The sequence below is a fragment of the Macaca fascicularis genome, chromosome 15 (genome assembly GCF_037993035.2).
Source record: "Macaca fascicularis isolate 582-1 chromosome 15, T2T-MFA8v1.1".
Taxonomy (NCBI): domain Eukaryota; kingdom Metazoa; phylum Chordata; class Mammalia; order Primates; family Cercopithecidae; genus Macaca; species Macaca fascicularis.
Genome location: NC_088389.1, coordinates 12,220,812 through 12,245,028, shown reverse-complemented (window position 1 = coordinate 12,245,028; position 24,217 = coordinate 12,220,812). Strand labels below are relative to the sequence as shown.

The 24,217-nt window shown below is 56.2% G+C and overlaps 1 protein-coding gene across 25 annotated transcripts in view; it reads right to left on the bottom strand.

Annotated features, from left to right (window-relative positions):
- Nucleotides 1-3,819: 3,819 nt before the first annotated feature.
- RAPGEF1 (Rap guanine nucleotide exchange factor 1) overlaps nt 3,820-24,217 on the bottom strand; it is a 159,641-nt gene continuing 139,243 nt past the window's right edge. For 21 of the 25 annotated variants that reach the window (XM_045373970.3, XM_045373971.3, XM_045373972.3 and 18 more), the window contains 11 exons: nt 22,637-22,712; nt 18,303-18,387; nt 16,092-16,184; nt 15,049-15,234; nt 13,831-13,915; nt 13,625-13,719; nt 11,440-11,518; nt 11,233-11,334; nt 9,622-9,719; nt 7,286-7,414; nt 3,820-6,671 (listed from right to left, as the gene is read on the bottom strand). In XM_045373970.3, coding sequence (XP_045229905.2) covers nt 6,521-6,671; nt 7,286-7,414; nt 9,622-9,719; nt 11,233-11,334; nt 11,440-11,518; nt 13,625-13,719; nt 13,831-13,915; nt 15,049-15,234; nt 16,092-16,184; nt 18,303-18,387; nt 22,637-22,712 — 1,179 coding nt within the window. In that variant the 3' untranslated portion in view covers nt 3,820-6,520. Of the gene's footprint in view, nt 6,672-7,285; nt 7,415-9,621; nt 9,720-11,232; nt 11,335-11,439; nt 11,519-13,624; nt 13,720-13,830; nt 13,916-15,048; nt 15,235-16,091; nt 16,185-18,302; nt 18,388-22,636; nt 22,713-24,217 lie in introns of those variants that run through there. The other 4 variants (XR_012424236.1, XR_012424234.1, XR_012424235.1 and 1 more) reach the window with 2 other exon arrangements.

Here is a 24,217-nt window from a genome sequence, read left to right as displayed (position 1 = left end):
GAATGGTATGAACCCGGGAGGCAGAGCTTGCAGTGAACTGAGATCGCGCTGCTGCACTCCAGCTTGGGCGACAAAGCAGGACTCTGTCTCAAAAACAAAAAAACAAAAAAACACAAAAAACAAAACAAACCAAAAATAAAACAGAAAACCCAAAATCCTCAAAAACAAACAAAAAAAGGATTACATTTTCTGGTTGCTTATTGACTGTATATAGGAATATGTTTAACTTTTTACCTGGTTGTATAGCTAGCCACCTTGATAGATTTTCTTGTTCATCTCTGTTATTTACTTTTCTCACAACGTTGGCAAGGATCTCCAGTACAATGAACAGACAAGGAGTTACTGGAATCTTTCTGTTGTTTCTGATTTTAAAAGAAGCACTTTGAATATTTCACAATTAAGTATGTCTGTATAGGATCTTGGAAGGTAACCTTTATCAGATTAAAGAGGCTTTCTATTTCTAGTTAACAAAAAGGTTTTTTTTTTTTTTGGCTGGCCGCGGTGGCTCACGCCTGGAATCCCTACACTTTGGGAAGCCGAGTTGAGTGGATCGCTTGAGCTCAGGAGTTCAAGACGAGCCTGGCCAACATGGTAAAACCTGGTGTCTACAAAGAATAAAAAATTAGCTGGGTGTGGCGGTGTGTGCCTGTAGTCCCAGCTACTTGGGAGGGTGAGGTGGATCGCTTGAGCCTGGGAGGTCGAGGTTGCAGTGAGCAGATGCCATGCACTCCAGCCTGGGGGACAAAAGTGAAACCCTGAATTTTTATTATTCATAATAAAAATAATGAATGGATGTTGCATTTTAAACAAAGGCTGTTCTGTGACTATTGCGGTGATTCTATGGCTTTCTTCCTTTCATTTGTTAACGTGGTATATTTGGGGGAAGTGAGGCCATGCCGCGAAAATAAACCCTGAAGTCTCCATAGCTTCATTTTTCATTCACGTCAAGCAAGCCCAACATGGGTGAGTGGGGTGGTCCCTGTCCAGGCTCCCCCAACTTCGGGCTCTGCCATCTTACCACCCAGACTCCAGGAGTACTGGGGGTAGGAAAGAGTAAGTACGGAGCCACGCAACAGTTCTTAAACGCCCAGCCCACAGTGACATGTGTCTGCCTCTCAGATCTCAGGCAGGGGCCTGGGAAGTGTAGTTCCCTGTGTGCCCAGGAAGGAGATGCAAACCAGATGTGTAGAGCCGCAGTGTCTAGCATGGGGGTCAGTGACGTTAACTGATTGAAATTATTCCATCCTTGTGTTTTTGAGATAAGCCCAACCTGGTCAGGAAGGACTGATTTTTATGTGATGCTGGTTTGGGGTTGCTAACATGATTTTATAAATTTTGTATCAGTATTCATACACTGGACTGACTTGTAATGATCTTGTACTGTCCTTGTCTTGATTCATTGTCAAGGTTATATTCCATTCATAAAACAAGTTTAGTGTTTCCTTTTTCTTTTCTTTTTTTTTTGAGACAGAGTCTCGCTCTGTTACCCAGGCTGGAGTGCAGTGGTACCATCTCAGTTCACTGCAACCTCCGCCTCCCATGTTCAAGCGATTCTCCTGCTTCAGCCTCCTGAGTAGCGGGGACTACAGGCGCCCGCCACCACGCCCGGCTAATTTTTGTATTTTTAGTAGAGATGGGGTTTCATCACGTTGGCCAGGCTGGCCTCGAACTCCTGACCTGAAGTGATCCGCCTGCCTCAGCCTCCCAAAGTGCTGGGATTAGAGGCGTGAGCCACTGCGCCCGGCCTGTGTGATTTTTCGATTAAGAGAAGTGAATGAAGTAAAGCAGTCTGTAGAGTGCTTGGTACTCCAAAATGCTCACCAGACCCTGTTCCAAGTATTAACTCATTGAAACTTTGTGAGACCTTAGGAAGTAGAGGCTGTTATTACCCCCACTTCTAGCTGGGGAAACTGGGAAGCAGAGAAGAAAACCACTTACCCAGGGTCTTTTTGCTTAGCTGCAGAGTCAGGACACAGCCCTTTGCAGCCAAGGCCATATTCCCCCAGACTGCTGGCAGCCAATGAGGGACTCAGATGGCCCCAGCCACATCTTGACTGCTTCCTAAATAATGCACTCCTAGTGAATGAATGAAAAAAAAAATGGTTTGAATGAATGCTGGGGCCTGCCTCTCATCCCACAGGGGGACAGTGAGCAGTCAGCCATCATACCTCATTCTCCAGCCTTGCACTGCTGGGGGCGGGACCCAGCTTGTGGACCGCAAGGTCAGAGCAGGTGGGAGGCTTGGAGCCCTCGGCTCAGATACCTTCGGTGGGACTGCAGTTCTTGGCTGGAGCAGGCATCGGAGCCTCCTGGGTTACTGGCTAAGCACGCACACTCTCAGGCCCTGGGCGGGGACACTCTGCGGGTGGGGCGGAAGCCAAGGTGTTTCCTCCGTGACCATGGCGGCTCCCTTGCTGAATCTCGCGGTCTCGCTGAATCTCGCGGTCTCGCTGAATCTCGCGGTCTCGCTGAATCTCGCGGTCTGCCGGTCACCAAAGACCAGGGTGGGTCACAGCAGCTGCTGCCCCGCCGCGCTGGTGGGAAGGCTGAGGCCTGAGGTTCATACCTGGCATGTCACCTACTGCTCACTGGGGTTGTTGGGGCCCGACCAGGTTCCTGGCAGGGGAGGGAGATGGGAGTGGAGGACTAAGGAGTGAACTGGTCTCTCTTGGGCCTCTGCAAGCTCATTGGTCGAACTGGACAAAAGCAGATAAGGAGGAGCCTGAGGCACCAGTGGCTGAGCAATGTGCCAGAGGATTGCAACGAACAAAACAGAGAACCTGGGCTTCCATCCTCCGGGGTGGTGCCTGGCACACGGGCACTGCCAACAGCTGAGGGGACGGTGGATGCCTGCCTGATGCGGGGTCCCTTCTATCAGATCTTGTGATCGCTCCGGAAATACTTGGCCTCTCCCTTTAAAGGGACAGACTTAAGCTGCTGCCTTTGAGGGGGCATGAGGGGAGATGCTTCCTCCTCACCAGGTCCGACCTCTGCACGACCAAGTACAGAGAGATGCAGAGATCCTCGGCTTCCCCAGGGGCCGCTGTGGGGCTGAGAGCTGGGGACTGGGAACCAGGGTGAATATGAGGGCTGGCCCTGACTCCCGCCATCCCTGGGTGGCTATGCCGGGGTGCTTGGTCTCAGGTGCTAGTGTGGAAACCCTGGGGCACAGGTGGGCCATGGCATGGGGGTGGCTCTGGGAGGATAAGGAAGATAGGGAGATGGTGAATGGTCTCCCAGAACCATTGGGCCCTGTGCCTAACTCTGCATGGAGGGGACACAGCACACCTCAGGGCAGAGAAGGGACTGGAATCTCCAGGGCCTCCTCACTCCGACTCCTGTAAGTGCAGAGGCTTTGATGTTCCTTGCTGGGGCTGGGCCCGAGCCTCTGCTGCTGCCTCCTGGGTGGCAGAGGACACACCACAAAAGGCACACCATAAAGAGTGCTTCCGGGCCCTGAGGAGCAGTTCTAGAGCCTGCACTCCCGAATCCCACCCGAGGACGCCCTTTTCACCAGGACACTGGGGTGGGGGACTCTTTTGCATGAACCGACCTCCAGGGAACGAGCAATTCTTTGCCCAGTTGACTGCTTCTAGGGCACAAGGCTTAGGAGGGAAAGTTCTGGTGACATCCATTCCACTCAGCCACAACTACCCCAACGGCAGCGAGTGGGCCTGGGAATGCAGCTGAATGACCCTCAGCCTCCCAGAAGCCCTGCCTGCTACAGGGGTCTCAGAAAAGAGGTGGCGAGGCCAGCCCGGAGCAGGCTGGGCTGTCACTGTAACTGCACACACGCAGCTGGGCGTGGACATGACATTCGGCAGCTTTCGTCTGTGTTTATTTTTTTTCATATAAAAGTTACATGTTTGAAATGTCTGCAGGAAGATGCCACCATCAGACAGGTTAGCTGGGGCATATATATTACAATGTAACCCTGTGGAGGTCGTGGGGCTGGAGCGGGAGACGCTCCCCAGAATTGGGTTTAGGTCAGACATGGTGTGTGCCTGCCCCTCCTTGCCAACCCCGACACCTGCAGGTGAGGCCTGACCTCTGCAAGGAACGAGTCCTCTGCCTGGCTCCTGTCTGTTTGTGAAGACTGATTCCCACAACCTGCCCGGCCCCCCAGAAGGAACAGACGAGCCATGGCCAGGCCGCAGCACTGAGCACAGAGCTCAGCAATAACCAGGGCCAGGAGCAGGGGGCGCAGGGGCACGCCTGCCATCAATAAATGAGACATACATCGCACCTTGCCGTCCTCACGCAGGGAGCCCCGGGCACTGCTCATGTGCTGCCTGGGCCCCGCTGCTCAGACCACCAAGGGCTCCCAACAAGGGCCTGGGGAGTTGCTTGGGCACACTGGGGCCAGGCACAGGGTCTGTTCTGAATTCACGGAAGGTGAAGAGACCCCACCTCCACCTGGCTCAAGCCCAAGAACAAGGCAGACAGAGCTGTGGACAGCACCCGACCACAGACACGGTTCCACCTGCTGCTGGGGGGAGAGGCCTGGTTTCTGAGGCTGCAGCATGGCACTGGCATTGCCTGTGCTCCAGAGGGGGACTCCTACGAGTCTCACAAATACAGGGAGAATTTCAGTTCGCACAAACCCAAGGGCCCTGTGTGCAGAGAGGCCCTCACACGCGCACAGCAGCATTCAACAGAGCTGGGCAAGGGAAGGGGAGAGAGAGGCAAGGATTGAAATGAAGGGACTTCAAAAAGAAGGAACAAACTAAAAACCCAACCCACACACAATACTGTTAATAAGCCAGCGACTCTACACACACACTCCTTAAATAATAAAGTGACAGGTCCCGGCTGGCCCTGCAGGACCACCGCCAGAGGGGATCCCGCCGCCAGAGGGGGTCCCGCCTGCCACTGCACGGCTTTCCTCCCTCTATCTACAGGACAAATAAAACATGGGCGAGGGGAAAAAACCCACATTTTCTTCTTGATAAATGCTGTTCAAAAACCCACGAAGGACTCAAAGTGACATGGTTGTTTTAAAAAAAAAACCCAAATGATCAACAGATGTTGCTTTCTACGTTTTGCCTTTGTTCTGTTTGAACTGGGCTAAGCATAGTTAGACCCTGCTGTTCACTTGACCCTGCTGTCCTAAACCTGGGACAAATGAGCACTCATTCATGCACAGCAGACCTGGAGGCATGGGCTGGGGCAGCACGACTGGGTTCCCGCAGTGCCCTGCCTGCAGGCTCATGCTGGAGGCCACAGAGCCGGGCGGCACAGGGCAGGTTCTGTTTGCCAAGCGCCCCACAAGCCTTGCCCAGATTGTCAAGCTCAGCAGCGAGAACGGTTTTGACGAGGAGGAGGGAAAGAGCATCTGCTCTGCAAGCCGCTCTAGTGTGGCGAGAGTAGGGAGAGGGCGCACCTGCTGCAGCTGCTACCTTAGGAGGCTCCTCCGCGGCCAGGCCTCTGCCTCCTTGCACCCCGAGGGCCCATTCGGGTGCCTCAGGGATGCCCTTCCCTCCCAGGGGCACTGACAGCACTGGCTGAAAGGTCTGAAGAGCCAGAGGAGGAGCCCTGCTGGCCGGCCCAGGATGGGGCGAGGAGGGAGGGAAAGCCAGGGGATGGGGAGGGACAGGAGATGGAGTTTAAGGCACACAGCGAGCGATGGAGGAGGGAGGTGCTGGCCTCTCCCCTCTGAACTAACTCCCCCAGGAGCTCAGCTCTGGCCTCAGTTTGGTGAGGTTCAGAAGACTCCCAGCAATAAAAAGTACTTCTTGGATGATCAAGTCCTCCCTTACTCCAGCCTCCTCTGCTCAGCTCCCCGGGTGGTGTGGGAGGGGCCCAGTGGCCTGGGGTGGGGGGTAAGGGGCGACAGGATGACAGACACTGCTGCTGCTCTCAGCAGGCAAGGGAGGCCCTGATGGCGCCAGTACCACGGTGCAGAGCACCAGCTGCTAAGGGGTCACCTGCGTACCTTTCCGGGCCTGCTGCAAAGCTCACACCATCCTCCATGCAACAGAAGCGGAAGCGAGAAGTGAAAGGACCTCCTCCCAGTCTACTCTGCGTTCTGCCCACCCAGCTGCTCGCCCCCATTCCAGGGCCCCTGGAGGACAACCCACCCCAGAAGGCCTCCACTCATTTTCCATTTCAGAAGATTCAGGGACCCTGGAGCTCAGGGAGGGGCAGCACCCGCCACTTCCTTGGTCTGCTGATGAGGTCTCTGCTGCTCTCTCCCTGGAGGGGAGTGGGTGGAAGGGCAAGAGGGGAGAGATGGAAGTAAAAGCAGAAAACAAAACCAAACCAGAAAACCACCGGTTTGCAAATTGGCAACAAGACCTGCCTGCTGGCTGCAGAGGCCCACGGGTCTGCTCCCACAGAGGAGGGAGGCAGGAAGCGGCAGGCAGACTCCAGCTCCCGCCCGGCCCCGCTGAGGCCTGGCCAGCCTCGTGGCTCCGAGGCCGGGACTCCTGCCACCCGCCTAACAGGTCCAAGGTCCTCTCCGGTCTGGGAGCTGCCCTCCGCGCCCCTCGAGCATTCTCCTCGATCCCGGCGGCTGCTCCTAGGTCTTCTCTTCCCGGTCTGTTTTTCTCCTTGTTATGTTCCTGGGTTTAATTTTCAGAGAGAGTTCCCATAGGGCCTCCTCAGCCAGGTGGTCACTGAAGTCATTGAAGAAGTTTATAATGTCGTCGTTCCTCCGGATGTCATAGTGCCTGGTGCAGGGGATGGGGAGCAGTCAGTGAGCACCTGTGTGGGCTGGATGGCCCGATGGCGCCACCCTCCTGGACGGTGCCGTGGGGACCATCCCCACAACCTCGCAGGAGACGGATGCTGCAGGGGCTGCCATTAACCAACGTGACAAAGGGGGGATACCAGCACTCAAAGACAGTACCAGCATATGGAGCACAAACAGGGCCCTGAGGCTGGGCTGCTCAAAGGGAAGGGGCCCCAGGTGACCCCACTGCCCCCAACAATGCATGTCAGGGCCCGCCCTGGGGGAGCTCTGGTGCCTCCGAGTCAGGCAGGCCAGGGTTTGTCAGGCGCTTCTCACAGCAAGGTGGGCACCAGCTTCTGGTGTGTAAAATGGGAGGACGAGCTGTGCCGTCACGGGGTCCAGGCCCAGGGCCAGGCCTGGCATGGAGCCTGGTGGGCATGCTCTCAAGTCATCCTGGCAGAGACTGAAGGGCCTGGACTATATCCCTGCTCAGCAGGGGGCGGGTCCCTGGGTCCTCTGTGGCTCCCCCTCCCCTCGGCATCCCGGGCTGTCTCTCCTTGGGTGTGGCCCAGGGCTCAGCTCTGCCCAGCCCCCCGGGGCAGCGGCACTCACGCTTGCTGGAAGCACCGCATGCTGTCGAGGATGTTGAACTGCTGCCACCGCTTGGAGAAGTTCACTTTCCCATCGATGTAGTCTGGGTTTCCCAGGTGAACGAAGGTCAGGTCCTGCAGGATCAGCCCCCTGGGAGGACGGGTTAGGAAGCCTGTTACTGCTACAGGGAGGGGCTGGTTTGGCAGCTGCTCACTGTGAGTCCTAGCGCCTGACACATGACTCTAGCCCTTGCTGCTTCCAAACCCCAGAGCAAACCAAAGAGCCAGTCTGGGGTGTCTGTCTTTCCCAGAACAAACTCCCTCCTCAGCCTCTGGCCTCTGGCTCCACAAGCACCTGCTGGGGCCCTCGGAAGCCAGTACAGCTGATGAGAAGCCTGAGGGTGACGTGGCTGCCATGGCTGCTAAAGTAACATTAAACAAATGAGCAGTTAAAAGAAAAAAAAAAAACAAAACCCCAAAAAAACCAAAACCCAAACCAGGGGGCAGGGGCGGAGATCTCCTTTTATTAACAGGTGTGGTGGGCTGGGTGCGATGGCTCATACCTGTAATCCCAGTTCTACAGGAGGGTGAGGCAGAAAGATTGAGCTCAAGAGTCTGAAAACGGCTAGGCTGGGTGTGGCGGCTCACACCTGTAATCCCAGCACTTTGGGAGGCCGAGGTAGGAGGATCACCTGAGGTCAGGAGTTTGAGCTCAACCTGGCCAACATGGTGAAACCCTGTCTCTACTAAAAATACAAAAAGTAGCTGGGCATGGTGGTGCACGCCTGTAATCCCAGCTACTTGGGAGGCTGAGGCGGGGGAATCACTTGAACCTGGGAGGCGGAGGTTGCAGTGAGCCAAGATTGCGCCACTGCACTCCAGCCTGGGTAACAAGAATGTAACTCTGTCTCAAAAAAAAATAAAATAAAATAAAATAAAAAATAAAAAAAGAGTTTGAAACCAGCATGGGCAACAGAGCAAGAACTCGTCCCTACAAAAAATACAAAAATTAGCTGGGCATGGTGGTGTGTGCCTGTAATCCCAGCTACTAAGGAGACTGATGCGGGAGGACTCCTTGAGCCCAGGAGTTAAAGGTTGCAGTGAGCTATGATTGCACCACTGCACTCCAGCCTGGGTGACAGAGACTCCGTCTTTATTAAACAAATAAAGAAACAGGCCGGGTGCGATGACTCACACCTGTAATCCCAGCACTTTGGGAGGCCAAGGCAGGTGGATCACCTGAGGTCAAGAGTTCGAGACTAGCCTGGCCAACACGGTGAAACCCTGTCTCTACTAAAAAAATACAAAAAAAAAAAAAAAAAATTAGCCGGGCATGGTTGCGCACGCCTGTAATCCCAGCTACTACTCAGGAGGCTGAGGTGGGAGAATTGCTTGAACTCAGGAGGCAGAGGTTGCAGTGAGCCAAGATCATGCCACTGCATTGCAGCCTGGGTGACAGAGTGAGACTCCATCACAAACAAACAAACAAACAAACAAGGTGTAGTAAGTTAATAGGTGCTTCTGACTGCAGAGGACTTAAGGCCGGATGAGAGAGACGGGGGCGGCTCCTCCACTCAGGGAGAACTCAGCTTGAGCGAGCAGCTGTGGAGCCATGGTGGGAAAGACTGTTAGCGCTCAGAGCAGAAAGCCTGGGGATTTGTATCTCTGAGAGTTGAGGCCTTGAGGGCTGCCCTACAGGAACCCTATAGGATGTGCCATTGAACACTCAGCCTTGGGATGCTGCTGAGTTTTGGTCTCTTGGAGATTCTCAGTGTCTATGGCACACTAAAGGCTCTCGTAACTCCTGCAACAGACACTTGTTTGGCTTTGGTTATTCCGCTATGTCCCTTTTCTATGAAACATATTTCCTCCCACCCATGGTCCACACTCAGGAAGCACTTTCTGAACTTCTTTACACCAAGGCTCTCAAGGTTCCTGGGTGGCTGTGCATCCTCAGGTTGTTCTAATGCGCAGCCACGTGTGAGGACACTGGAATACTGTGTGATGCCGTGTGTGGGGACAGGAGCCATACATCTGTCACAAGCATGGCTGCACGTGCTCATGGGCAGGCTACGGAAGGAAACAAGAGCGGGGCTGGGGGCTGGGGAAGGAGAACCTGTGTTCTTCACCTGAGCCCTTCTGTTCTGTTTAAACTGTATTATAAGAAGCATTACGTATTATATTATATATATGTATTGTACATTATGTATTACAAGAACCTTAAGTAAAACCGAAGTACAAATGTCTCTGTTAGAAACCCCTAAATTAGGATTTCTCTGCCGGAGCCTGAGAGATCTTCCCCAGAGCAATGGAGGCAAACCCAGGCGAGGCTGGGGGCCTGGAGGGGCTGCTACTCACAGGTACGGGATGCACGGCGGTTCCACCTCCGAGAGGGCGGCCCGGTAGGCTCGGAAGGAGGATGAGCTGTCAATCAGCGTGCAGTACTCGGCCAGGCCCTGGCAGGACAGGAAGAACAGGACAGGACAGGACAGGTGTGAGCGAGTGCTGGGGCAGTGCTGGGACAGAGCCCTGGTCCTCCTCACTAACTGGAGGGTCAACCACCCTCTGCCCACCTCCACAGGTCCCACCACGTGCAAACATCCAGCCAGGTGTGGGTGCTGGCCCTGGCCAGCAGGGATTCTGTCCTTTTCAACGAGTGTCAGCCCAACCCCTGGTCACAGGGGGACTTCAGGCCGTTCTGTGGAGAAACACCCCGAGGCACTCATTGTGCCTGGGCAGCCAGCGCCTACGTGTGTACGACGTCCCGGAAGATGGGCTCCTGCCAGCCAGAGGAGCTTCCCAGGCACACACTGAGTGGCGTCACTCCTGGCTCGGAGCTGCCTTTGCTCTGCCCTGCACTCAGGGAGGACCAACTAGAGACAGCATGTGACCTCGCCCTCCTCAGGGCTGGGAGGCTTCTCTCCTGCAGGGGCGGGGGGCTCCCGCCTAGGAGAGTCAGCCAGCCCTGCCCCACTCAGAAGGCCCCTCTCCTGCCTCTTCTCCTGTTAGGTGCCTCTCCCTGCAGCGCTGCCTCCTCAGGAGCCCTCTTGCAGAGAGGCCGTGTGAATTTCCCACCTCTCCCCATACACTAGCTTACAACCATCCCTGAACATGGGCTTGAACAAGACGACCCTGGGTGGCCTGGCTGACACCCGGGTCTCTGACATGACCCCTGGGTGGCGTGGCTGACCCTTGGGTCCCTGACATGACCTCTGGGTGGTCTGGTCACACTTGGATCCCTGACATGATCCCTGGGTGGCCTGGCTGACACTCAAAGCTATGGGTTTTGCCCCCATTTGCAGTATTTCCCTACACAGGATAAAGGCCCAACTCCTCACCAGGCTCCTGAGGCTCTCATGACCTAGAGCTGGTCCCCTTCTCCAAGGATGTGGTCCCCTGGCCTCCTCCTGTCCCTGGAGGTGCCAATCCCCACCTGCTCCCGGTTGTGCACTCCTTTGTCCCCTTTGATTCTCTTCCCTTCCCAGGAAACTCCTCCTCCTCTACAGGTGGTAGCATGAGTGACACTTCCTCTGGGCTGGCCCACCTGCCCACCCTTCTTCTTTTAGCGCTTATCCAGCAGAAACCCACCCAACATCATGCTGGGCTGTTCACAGTGCGTCCCCAGCACCTACCGCAGCGCCCGGCCTGAAGCAGACCCTTCAGAAGAACGGGCTGAGGAAGGGCAGGGGAGATGGGAACCCAGGGATGGGCCTGCTGGGTGGCAGCAGAACACCAGGACGTGACCACCCCGGAACCAACCTTGAAGCTCCCTGGGGCCTGAAGACTGGCGATCAGAGACAGGAAGGTGGGAGGGCAGCTGTCCTGGCCACACAGCATGTCGGTGGCAGAGCAGGGGCCTAGGCCCAGCCTTTGCTTCAGTGGGAGCACTTTCTGCCACAGCTGGTTGTCTGAGGGCTGCATGGCCCCCTTTACCAGGCATCCTCCCACCCACGCCCCAAGGCCGCTCACCTCTGAGGTCTGCTTCTGCCACTCCAGCCTGCGGATGGGCGCCGAGTCCAGGGCAGAGAGGATGGCCAAGTAGGAGTTGAAGTTATTCAGCTTCCGCAAGTGCTGCCGAGAGAGGGGCGGCGCCGTGAGGCAGGAGGGCAGGCGGGTCCCGGGCTCCCCAGGCAGGGACTGATGGTGGGGGCCTGGGGAGGACTTGGCCACCATTACCTTCATGATCTTGATGAACTTTAAGAGCAGCCGTTCCCTGTCCTGGGCCTTTTCCTGTAACATGATTATGGACCGGACCCTGCATGGACCAAGGGAAAAAGAAACAGCTGAGCTGACTGGTCCCTGTAGGCCCCAGGGGTCCTGGTGGAGACAGGACCTGTACGACCCCCATGCCAGTGGTCACCAGCCCACCCATACTGAGTACGTGCAGCCTGCCCCAGGCATGGCCTACTTTCTGCTCTCCAGGAGCTCACAGCATCCTGGGACAGAGGGAAGACACCACAAGGAAATCTGGTGACAATAAATCTGGTGACCATAAGGAAATCTGGTAAAGGCCCAAAGGGGGCTTCGAATCTGCAGGTGGAGCATGGAAGGATCAAAGCAGAGCCTTTCCTGGCAAGCATGGACCCCGAGTACCGGGGGGCTGGGCAGGTTCCTTGTGCGGCGCAGGACTGGCTCGGGGAGACCCGCTAGCATGTGACGTAAGAAGTCACTTTTGGCAGCCACGAGGGAAGGAACTTCTGAGAACCTTAGTAGCAACCAAAGCCGAGACCAAAGCCACAGGCCAGTCTCATCTGTGGGATAAACGCAGCAGGGGTGTCCTGCTAGCCCCAGTTTCCTGTGGTTCACAGGGGCCACTACCAGGGTCACTTAGAGGAGGTGCCACACTTTGCACTGCTGTTTTTTTTTTTTTTTTTTAAAGAGACAGGGTCTTGATCTGTCACCCAGTGCTGTGAGTATATCTCACTGTAGGTCTTGAACTCCTGGGTTCAACTGATCCTCCTGCCCCAGCTTCCGGAGTAGCTGGGACTATAGGTATGTACCACTGCACCTGGCTAATTTTAATTTTTTGTAGAGATGGGGGTCTCTCTATGTTGTCCAGGCTGGTCTCAAACTCCTACGCTCAAGTGATCCTCCTGCCTTGGCCTCCCAAAGTCCTGGGATTATAGGTGTGAGCCACTGCGCTTGCACCTCTGTGCAGCCAGGCCCTGTGGAGCGTGCCCCCACCCAAGCTTCCTGCACCCAGCCAGAGGCTGCTGTCAGAAGCCAGGCTTGGGGCCTTGTGTGCAGCTTCCGTCTGCCTTAGAAACCACATCCTGTTGGGCAAAACCCTACGCTGGACTGCCATGGCTAAACATGCTTTCCCCAGGACAGAGAGCTTCTGTGGGGAGGATGGCAGGAAAAGGGGAGATGATCTCGGGGCCTTTAAAACACATCAGACATTCTCCTGGAGGCAGCAGTGGGCAGTGGGGCTGGCACAGCAGTGGGCAGTGGGGGGGGGGGGGGCGCACAGCTGCTGGGCTCTGGGCGGGGCCCTGCCTGATACTGAGCTGCTGTGGGGGCTTTGTCGCCTCTTGAAGAGACAAGAGCTCTGCTTTATAAACACACTACTGGGATTCATTTTGCTTTAAGAATTAAAGACTAGGCCGGGCGCAGTGGCTCACACCTGTAATCCCAGCACTTTGGGAGGCCGAGACGGGCAGATCACAAGGTCAAGAGATCAAGACCATCCTGGTTAACATGGTGAAACGCCGTCTCTACTAAACAATACAAAAAACTAGCTGGGCGAGGTGGCGGGCGCCTGTAGTCCCAGCTACTCGGGAGACTGAGGCAGGAGAATGGTGTAAACCCGGGAGGCGGAGCGTGCAGTGAGCTGAGATCACGCCACTGCACTCCAGCCTGGGCAACAGAGCGAGACTCCGTCTCAAAAACACACACACACACACACACACACACACACACACACACACACGCAATTAAAGACTAAATACAAACATTATTGTTATAGAGCCCACTCCTGTGCTAACTGTTTTGTCAGGCAGAGTCCGTGTGAGCGTCAGCCTGAGATCGCCTGGCAGTGACAGGGCAGGAGGGCAAACTCGACGCCCTTCCCAACACCACCTATGGCAGACATTGCTCCTCGACCCTGGCACTCTTCCCCGCTGAGCCTCCTCGACCAGGTGGCCACTTCCAGCAAGCCCCGTCCTGTCCCTGCCCTTGTCCTCTGCCTGCCCCGTCCTCTGTCTACCATTCGTGGTCAATGCTCGCGGGGCCCCCGGGAGCTTAGAGGAATGAAAGAGGTAGCTCCTTCTCCTACCATTCGAGCTCCCTGCAAAGGAAAACGCAGAGCCCACCCAGACGTGCCACCATCCAGAGCAACAGGGCTTGGCGCTGGGCCCCTCACCAGTAGGACATGTTGTTGAAGTGCTCCGTGAACTGGGTCAAGTTGGGGCTCTTTTCCTCATTCTGCTCTTTTGCCCAAAGCAAAACCTCAGGAATCTGCAAAAGGAAAGAAGGCAGATGGAGGTGGAGCCCCCGGCTTTCCCGTGATGGGGTTTCTTTCATTCAGGGACAACCAGTGTGGCTCCCCATGGCAGGAGCAGCCTGTACCTCTATTTTATAGAAGAGCTCAGCATCCAGCAGAGTTAGCTGCTCTGCGATCTCATGGCTGTGAAAGTCGTGCAAGGTCCCCGGCCTGGAAGACAGAGGTGTGAGAAGAGCCGTCAGGGGTGGGGAGGGCGGTGGGGAGAGGTAAGCAGGCCCGGGCTGCAGTGTCGGAGCAGGAGAGCCTCTCTGCCCAGCAGGAGCGTGGAGGATACGTGGCGGGGAAGCCCCAAAAGGCTCCCTGGGGCCCTATGGGCCTCCTGCCTCTCTCTGGGACAACACTGTCTGCCTTTCTCTCCTGCTTCTGCTGAGTGTGTCCAGCAGCTTCTGGAATCAGGAGCCTGAGTTTCCCTCGTGAGCTCATGGACAACTGAGATGCCAAGAAGGCTCACTCATGGCTGGAGCCCGCTTCCAGGTGGCCAGCAAGAACAGAGACGGTGCCAAAGAAACGAAGGCTATGCACTCACCGGAAGGAGCCCACTACTCAACAGACATCTATAGCTGCAAATGGCACTCACCGTCGGTGTGGAGGGGGCAGGCCACAGACAGGAATCTTTACGCAGATTCTTTTTTTTTTTGAGACAGAGACTCGCTTTGTCGCCCAGGTTGGACTGCAGTGGCCGGATCTCAGCTCACTGCAAGCTCCGCCTCCCGGGTTTACGCCATTCTCCTGCCTCAGCCTCCCGGGTAGCTGGGACTACAGGCACCCTCCACTACGCCTGGCTAATTTTTTGTATTTTTTAGTAGAGTCGGGGTTTCACCATGTTAGCCAGGATGGTCTCGATCTCCTGACCTCGTGATCCACCCGTCTTGGCCTCCCAAAGTGCTGGGATTACAGGCTTGAGCCACCGTGCCCGGCCTCTTTATGCAGATTCTTAGGGATGGCCAGGGTAGCCCAGAGGGCCGGGCTAGCATCAACCACTGCCAGGTTCATGCTGGGACAACCCAGAACTGACCCAAGCCCAGGGTGTGTGCACTCCTGCCCTGTCCTCTGAAGCCCCATGCCCTGCTGCCCAATTCCTAGTCACAAGGGGATCACCACCCAATATGTCTCCTGGAGAAGAGGCCCAGCCCCCAGGGACCCATGGGGCTGTTCCTGAGGCACCTCATCAAAGGGCCTGCGCAGAATCAGGCTGGGGCTGTGGGGCTGGCAGGGAGGGAGGGTAAACTGAGAAAGGCACAGCTCCTGGGGAGGAGGCGGGGCTGGAGAGGTGGGCTCCTCACCTGGCTGCTACCCCCCGGGCCGCCAGGGGCTGGCCAGAGGTGGCACACCTGAGCAGCTTCTTCTGGTCCACCTTGTCCAGGATGTTCTTTCGGAGCACGCGGGCCAGGCTCAGCTCCCCGTTGCACACCAGGCGGAAGACCAGTTCCATCAGCAGCTTCAGGATCTCTTCTGTCAATTCCACCAGGCTGAAGGACCAAAGAGCACAAGGTGAGGAGCAGGAACACAAGGCCCAGGCAGACTCTGGCTTTGCCTTGGGATACACAAAGGGCACGGGGCCATGACTGGCACAGAGCTGGCTGGGAAACTTCTCATGGGAAGAGAGCAGGAGACGAGAGCCTGGGATGGCTGCCTGTGTTCTTGGAGGTGTTGGGATGGTCATAGCACCTGCCATACACGCAACAGCCATCTGTTGGCACTGGACAAGCGCCAGGGACTCTGCTGGGGCCTGGTCTGCAGGGACAAGTCCCACACAAATCCCGCCCTGGGGAGCTGCTGCTCCCATTGGGCGATGAGACACCAAGACTTCCTGACCTCTCAGACTAGATGCCTGAGGGATGCTCCCCAACTTGCCCTGCTGAGAGCTGTCCACGCGTGGCCATTTCCCAGCCGCACAGCCACTGACCACGGTCATCTCCCCCAGCAGGAGGAAGACAGTCCGCCTGACGGAGATTTGTCAGCGGAACCGATATGGCAAGTGCCATGCCGTCAGATGGCCAGCCATGGAAACACTGAGGAGTGAGGGAGAGGCAGCCTCTCCCATTCCAGCCTCCACCATGGCTGGTGGCTGAGAGCATGGCCTGCTGGAGACTGGACCTAAGATACCCATGGGAGCAGGTGGGTGTGGCGGGTTCTCTCCTGAGGGTCCAGGAGAGAACCTCACCCACCTCACCCTGGCCTGCTGGGGACAGGCCATTCTCTCAAAGGACCAAGATAATGCAGGCAAGAGCCAGCTCTGCCCAGAGCCAATGGGCAGGAGAAGCAGGTGGATTGGAGCCTTTGCCTCCCCATTGGCCCCCTAGGACCCCAAGGGTGAAGCACTCACCAAAGCTCATCCACCACCCGCACCAGTACGAAGAATGTGTTCTTGCTGACGCGCTTCTTGAATGTGTCAGCGAAGGGAGAGAATTTCTCGTATGTGGAGCATGGGTTAAAGAAATAGCCACGTGGCCGGCCGGGGGTGGTGGGAGTGGAGGACTGACTCCTGGGGACTACTTGCTGAGCGCTCACAATGTGCCCGTCTCCCTGCGTGTAAAGCACTGGCATCCAGAAACGAGGGCATGGGACTAGCGCAGAGCAACAACTGCAAAGCCAGGATTTGAGCACAGGCATCTGACCCCAGGGATGCCCCCGGCTGCTGTCCTCTCCTGCCTGCCATGCCATCTCTGCTGCACTGTCCAGGCCTGCCTTTCTGTCGGGTTCACCCTGAGGTGCCCGTGAGACTACAGACATGTAGAGAGTGCCTTGCTGAACCTTAGGTAGAGAACGGTGGGCCTAAACCAAACACCCTTAAAACCCCAGGTCGCTGGGCAAGCATGTAGGCCAGAACTGTCTCCTTCCAGTCTTTCTGTGAGTTTCCATCCTGAGGCTGCCTCCCTGGGCTCTGCAGGGGAGCTCTCGCCTCCGTGACACTGGGCTGGGTCTCTCTTCCCAGAGCTGCAGCACGCTCCAAATTGGCTCCCTGTCTCCAGGGCAGCCCTTCTAGCACCCGACCAGCTCTGGCTCATGCCCTGAGGTTGGGCTCTGCTTTGCGGTCAGGGTTTCCTGCCCGGCTGTTGTGCTTGCCATCAACTCTCCAGACCTCTCCGATACCCTCCTGCTCTCTCTCTAGCGATCCTGGACCTTCCAAGTCATGGGGCTCAGGACAGAGCAACGTAGCAGGGACGATGGCTTGGTCCATAGCACAGGGGTCGCCAGCCAATCAGGCCTAGACCTTGATGCTGCACCATTTCCATGATGGCTGAGCCAGGCAGAGGCGGAGAGCCTGGGCGCTGGCAGCAGGGGGGCAAGTGGCGTGTGGCTGCTTTCCCACCAAGCAGCCACATGGGTCAGGTCCTTCATGTCTCTGAGCCTCGGTTTCCTCAATTACACAATAGGAAATTATAGAGCAGTGGCCCCATGTATAATACAGTAATTTTACACACACCCACACACACGTATTAAAAAATGGTCATAGAGCTAGGTGAAAGCACACATGTAAAGCACATCTCGCCTGACCAGCAAGCCCTCGACACGTGTGAGTGACAGCCATTCACTGAGCCAGGCCTGTGAACAGGCGCTCTGAGTGACAGAACTTGCCAGGGACCCGAGACTCCGCCAGTGGAAGATGTCCACGTGTGTCTTGATAGATTCGGAATTCTAAAGGTCACCACGAGGGGAGAACGGGAGGCCAGGAGGTCTGCAGGAGACCCCGAGTGGAGCAGTGAAGGCTCAGGGCATACAGGAAGGGGTGAGGGCGCTGGTGGACTCAGGACTTCCTACCCCAGGTGGTGGCAGCTGCCCAGCAGATGGCAGCCGTGGGCTATGTGCTAAGAGGTGGCTGAGGAGCAGCCGACCCAGCCTGCCCTCCTGGAGCAGCAGCTGCAGGTCAGCCTCGTAGGGTGGGCAGGTTCGGACTTGAAGAAGCAACGGGTCACACAAGTGGGTCCTTCCAAGCCCCTGGGGTCCTTCTCAGCCACTACTGCAGAGGGTGACATTTACTGAGGGTGGGCCCGTGAGGTAGATCTGGGGACAGGAGCCCATTCCAGTTGTGGATGTGGCAGTCGCAGAGTCCGCTGCGGGGGAGGTGACTGTGCTGACCCCTGAGCTTTCTATTTGGGTCTTGGTGTCCATCGTGCCCAATGTCCTGGGGCTCAGCTCTGAGAAGCTGCCAGAGCCGACCATGGGGGTCTCTGCAGGGGCGTCTGCAGGACTGGCACACTCGCTCCCTCCCAGTCCGCGGCATGTCTAATTCTTCTTTAGAATCATCCAATGATCACAACTGCCACCAGGCACACATTCCCAGACTGCGTTCCAGCCTCTTCACATCATTTCACTCGACCCTTTAAGAGATGAGGAGCTTGCCCGAGCTCAAAGCTGGAATGCAGGAGGCTAGAGGTGGGAACCTCGGTCCGTGGGGCTCCTGTGTCCCCACTTCAATCACACTGCCACCCAACATGCTGCTCAGCTTCCCCCACGAGGGCCGAGGGGCAAGAGGGCCCCTCTCTCTGTGAAATGCCCATGGCGCAGGGGCCGTGGGTCAGGCGGGAAAGGATATCTGTACTGCAGCTTCTTGATGAGCTCCTCTGGGGAGATGAAGGTCCTGTAGGTGGTCAGGAAGGCCTCGCAGTACAACACCAAATCTAGAGGGAAAAGCAACACAAGCTGCTTGTCAGGGTGCAGAGGGCTGAGGGTGGGAGCTGCGGTGGATTTGAGTCCTTGCTCTGAGAGAGGCAGGGGAGATGGCATGGGGGAGTGGGACGGGCGAGGGAGCCAAGGGCCTGGGAACCCCCTCTGGTGCCTCCGCCTGCATGTCCCAGAGAAGTCACACGTCCTCTCTGTCCATCTCTCAAAGGAAATGGCAGATCAGAGAGGGAAAACAGGAATGGGTTTTATCTCATGGGCACTTTCTACTGACGATGGTGCTGCCTGGAGAACCGTGCTGTGGGAGCTGAGGCCAGCTCTGGTCCCAGTGGAAGAGGGCACTTAGGCTGATGAGTGATGCCTGCCCTAGGCATCAAAACCCGGAGGCACGCCTGTTCCAGGTAGGAGCCAGCTCTGGATTAGACTCTGAGAGGCTCTGCCTGTCTGAGTCTAATGCTTCAGAGGGTCTTAGCCATCATGGGCACAAAGGAAATAATTCAAACTTGTCAGCAGGATCCTGAAACGAAATCTTAGGCAGTACTTTTATTTTTAAATTATTATTATTATTATTATTGTTATTTTTGAGACAGGGTCTCACTCTACCGCCCAGGCTGGAGTGCAGTGGTGCGATCTTGGTTCACTGCAACCTCTGCCTCCTGGGTTCAAGTGATTCTCCTGCCTCAAGCTTCCCGAGTACCTGGGACCACAGGCACGCACCACCACACCTGGCAATTTTTGTATTTTTAGTAGCAGCAAGGTTTCACCATGTTGGCCAGTCTAGTCTCAAACTCCTGGCCTCAAGTGGCCTCCCCAAAGTGCTGGGATTATAGGTGTGAGCCACTGTGCCCAGCCAGTACTTTTAGATGGTAGGGTCCAACCCAAAAATCTGGGGAAATTTCACATTTTGAGTCCTAAGGGATAGGCTGAAGAGGCACAGCCTGGGCCGGGTACCGAGGAGGGGCGTGGTGCCAGCCACTGGGCAGATGTGGGCTGGCAGCTCCACCCTTCACTTCTCCACGCCTGCCTCCTCTAAGAGGAGGCTGGTACCAGCCAGGGACTCCCAGACTTCCCAGAATTACAACAGCCTTATTTATTTGCTGTGGTGACACCTTCTCAACTGTGCTGTCTCTAGTATTACAGAAAAAAGTGGAATTTTAAAACGTAGGACACTGCCTGAGCCAACAGGTGGCCACACTCACTCCCTGCAGCCATCCCCCATGGCTGCTGAGGTGTGAGACCCAAGGAGGCTCCGCAGCCGTGCTCCTCACTGTGAGGCTGGGCGCACACATGCACGGCTTAAATCTTGTGCTCTGGGCACAGACCACCTGCTCCCACCTTCTCACTCATTGCCGAGCTGCTGGGTAGAGGAACCTTGAGGAACCAATGTCTCCAGCTGAGCCGTGCTGGCTTGGCTCCTGCCCCCACCCTTGCTCCATCCCCTCCTGCATCAAACAAGAGAGGAAAACCCATGCCTGCTCTTACACTGGAGGCTGCATGGGGTGGGGCCGGCAGGTGAGGGAGGCTCCGGGCTGGGAACCACAGCAGGACCCATGTGCGCCGTGCTCGGGCTCATTCCTGGGCCCCCACACCCAACAAGTTCACTGTCAAGCTTGGATTTTTGTTCAAAGAGTGCTTCAGGAAGGAAGCAGAGATGGCCAGCATAGACCCACACCTGCTTCTAGAAGAAGGGGCCCAAGTCAACTGGCCTTTGCGGGTGCATCATTGCCAGTAGCCATGGCGACTTCGTGGGACTCGCTGGTGAGCACTGGGCCACTCTCTGAACATACGCCACATCCTTCAGTGCCCAGAGCAATCCCACAAGGACAGAGAGGCCTGTTACCCCACCGAGGGAGGAGGAGCCCAGGCACGAGGCCACACCACCACACCGGGTCTGCGCCCATGTCTGCCCAATTTCAGAGCCCTCCCTCCTCTGCTGTGCCCTGGATTACGGCAGATGGGACAGCACCTGGCTTCTGGGACGGGCAGTGCCGTGCCACTCCTCTAGTGATCACAGGACTCTCGGTGTGGCCCTGAGCACTCTGTGCACCCTAGCTCACCTGGTCTTCGTGACAGCCCTAAAAGGCCCCAAAACCGTCCTTCATTTTCCTCCCAAGGAATTGGAAGCTCTGGGGCTAAGTGACAGGCCTGGCACACAGTTGCCAAGGGATAGACAGGATCTAAGCTGAGGCCTGAGGCCAAGGCTGACCTGACCTTCTCCCACGCAGGTCCTGACACCTGAGAGCAGAGCCGCACAACCACAAAGCACCCCCATGTGGCCTCTCCCTGCCAAGTGCTGCTCGGCAGGCTGGGGTCCACAGCTGAGCCATGGGGCTCCCAGCCGCTCGTGCTGCTGGTGCAGTCTATGGCTTGCAGGAAGCACCTGCCCAAGGAGCTTGCTTTGTTACCTGCCACAAGGTGCTTCACCCTCCCAGTGGAGCCATGGCTTCTGCCTCAGTAATACTTTCCTAGGTACAACCTTGGTTCTGGGGAGCCTCCAACCCTCCTGCTAATAACATCAGGCAAAGCTCCCACCGGCACAGAGCCTCCTCTCAGCAGGTCCAGCTAGCAAAAGCCAGAAGCCTCTTGGCTGTCCTGTCTCGGGGCCCCCTCCAGCCTTGGCCACAGCTGGCTGTACCCAACAGGACAGTGGAGTTCACCCTTTGGAGCTGAGGTCTGAAGCCAGCTCCCATTTCAGCCCCTCACTGTGGACAAAAAGGAAATGAAAGTCACTCCTGTGCCTGGCTGAGGATGGAGCCCCACTGTGTCAGGCAGGGAGGGGATTCACTGCAGAGAAGCCAAGTGAGGGCTGCGCTCAGGATGGTGCTGATCACGCCCCCTGCACCACTGACGTGTGGGGCAGGTTTCACACTCCCTCACGTAATCCGCATAACAATGGGCACCGTTCACCCCTTCAACAAGTGGAGTCTGGGGACTGCCCAGGGGCCCTCGGAGCCTGTCATGGCACAGCTGGGGCTAGGATGCAGCATCGCCAGGTCTGGGCCCTGCCCTGGTCAGAACAAACAAAGGGTGAGGGAACAGTGAAGGGGAGGGCGGAACAGTGGCTGCGGTGAGTTTGTGGGAGCCATCTCTTCTTTTTCTCTAATTTTCTGCAACGTAAATATTTTTTAGTACTACTTCCATAATTCAGAAATTCCCCGAGTCATTCTAGGTCACATGTTTTGGGAAACGTGTTGAGGAAACACAGGGACAGAGTCCTTTACAGAAATGAAACAGCGGGAGGCTGAGACAGGAGAATGGTGTGAACCCGGGAGGCGGAGCTTGCAGTGAGCCGAGATGCGCCACTGCGCTCCAGCCTGGGCAACAGAGCAAGACTCTGTCTCAAAAAAAAAAAAAAAAGAAAAAAGAAAAAAAAAAGAAATGAAACAGGCTGGGCTAGGATTTCAAGGTGGGGGCGTTTTCATTCCCTCCACAGTTTACTTTACCATTGCTCTGACATCATCTTTTAAATAATTTTTTTCAATGTAAAAAGCAAAGCAGCGTGTGGAGAGGTGGGCTGGCCGGGTGGTGCTGGCCCCTTGAGGGTAGGCAGTGAAGGGGGCTGCGGCCGCACCCCACCAGGTCACTGGCACCTCCTTTCCAGAACATGACTGGGAATGACAGCTCTTTTGCTAGCAGAGTCCCCCCAACAGGGCATTTTAGGGATTAGGGGATGGTCCCTGCTTTTCCAGCCCTCTCAATCAGCACACTGAATGCGTGGTGGGGTGGGGCAGCTGTGTGCTGTGAAACTGAGGCCGCTGCTACAGAATCGAAGGTTCCTGGATGGAACAAACTTTCAAGAATGTCCTCGTGGAGTATGTGAGTGAAGTCTGGTCTAATGGTCTGGAATAACAGAGTGACTCAGCAGTCAGGAAAGGGATCAAAAGGTACCTGCATGTTATCTTAAGTGTGGTACTACTGGGTGACACGCCACCATTCAAGGCGCTGTCTGTGGTGCACCTGCTATGCGCTGAGCCCCTCAAGGACCCTGGAGGCCCTGCAGTCATTACCTTGTACCAGTGGAGGACAGACACCACACATGCCTGGAGTTGAACATGATCTACTTGTCTCCCAAGGTGGGCTCTCCCTGCTCTGACTCAGGTGCCCCAGGACTGCTCATCAGACCTGCTCAGGGCTGGCTGCCAGAAGGGGACAGGATAGTGATGGGAGGCCGAGTGGCACCTGGGGCGGGATCAGCCCCAATCTAGTGAGCTTGCTGACACAAAGGCCGCTGCAGAGAGGGCACCCTACCTTTCCTGTCAGTCTCAGTAGCATGGACCAATAAGATGTCCCCAGATCCTCCGCGGACATCCGGCCCGTCATCACCCTGTAATGAAAACAGCCAAGGAAGGTATGAGGCAGAGTACGCCCTTCAGAGAGTCAGTTTAGGAAGAAATAGGCAGGAATGAGGTGACAAAGAAAATGCAACGCAGGGACCCCAAGTCCCCTCTCCTGTGCGCCTCGGCCCAGGAGCAGTGTGACTGCACTGCAATGCCAGGGGTGCCCTCCAGACTCGCCTTGTGCTTGGTGACAGCCACAAACTGGACTGAGTCCGGGACCTGGATGGCCTGGGAGCTGCCCCGGCACCAAGGCACCAGGACATGTCACTGTTTTGAGCACACAACTTGGGCCAGGGGACACAGCACCATCCATCCTTCTCTGCTCACCAAACCACAAGTCAGAGGTGAAGTAGGATCCCCCCGGGGGCAAGACAGTTCCCAGTGCAGCCCAGGATGCCTGTGGAGGCAGGGGGACTATTTCCAAGCATGTTCATGTTCCCCAAAACTGCAGCAAGCTGCCCTAAATCTAAATCCATCTCCCCAGGTGGAGGTAGAAGTTACTTGCATTGACACAGGTTCTTCCATGGGGCCCTTCATTAGAGGAGAGCAAAGCATTAGAGAGATATTCAATGACATCTGATGCTGCACACCACTCCTCTTGCTTCCATGCGGCCAAACAGAGGTCACCCAGCATACAGCCAAAAAGAGCTGTGACTAGGGCCAGGGACGGAGGTTCAGGACAAACCCCCAGGCCTGTTTCTGCCCCTGCCCCTCAATGCTCCTTGCTCTGTAACGCTGGAGGGGACAGAACCAGCCCTCTCGGCTGTGGCACGCACTCCGAGACTCATCCACCTTTTTATTTTTGGGCTTTGGTATTTTACCTCCGGACTCCAGAGGCCTGAGATTGTCTTGGGTTTACCTCTGGGAGTGGGAGTTATGCCTTTGACCTGATTTTAAGGAAGAAATTTATGGCAAGGATCATGAAATGACACTTCTCTCTGCAGAGAAGCCCAGCTGTGCGAGTACCCCCACCAGCCCTGCCTGCGTGTGACAGTCCAAGGCACAGACACCTTCCTGGGCTGCTCCCTGCCATGGCCAGAGCCAGCGCATTCTTGCCTGGGAGTGTGCAAAGGACGGTATCTGCCCTTTTGTCTATGTGTCATCAAATCGAAGCTCCAAAATAGTTGCCTCCTCGTGCGGGCCAAGGCTGCTTTATGAAGCGTTCCTTTGCACTTCCAGCACTGCACGCCAGGAGGGAGAGGCAGGGCACTCTCGGTCCAGCTTCCTCTCCACTGTCACAGGTTTGGGCCCTGTTTTCACCAACGAGGTGCTGCAGGCAAGGCACAGGACCAGGGAATCCACAGTGTCCAGGCCTGAATTTTCTTTTCTTTTTTTTTTTAAGAGATGGGTCTTGCTATGTTGCCCAGGCTGGTCTTGAACTCCTGGACTCAATCCATCCCCCTGCCTTGGCCTCCCAGGGAGACACCCAGCTGGTGTCTCCCAGGCTGAAGCTACAGTAGGGCTATATTTTCAACAACAGAAAAAGTTTCCC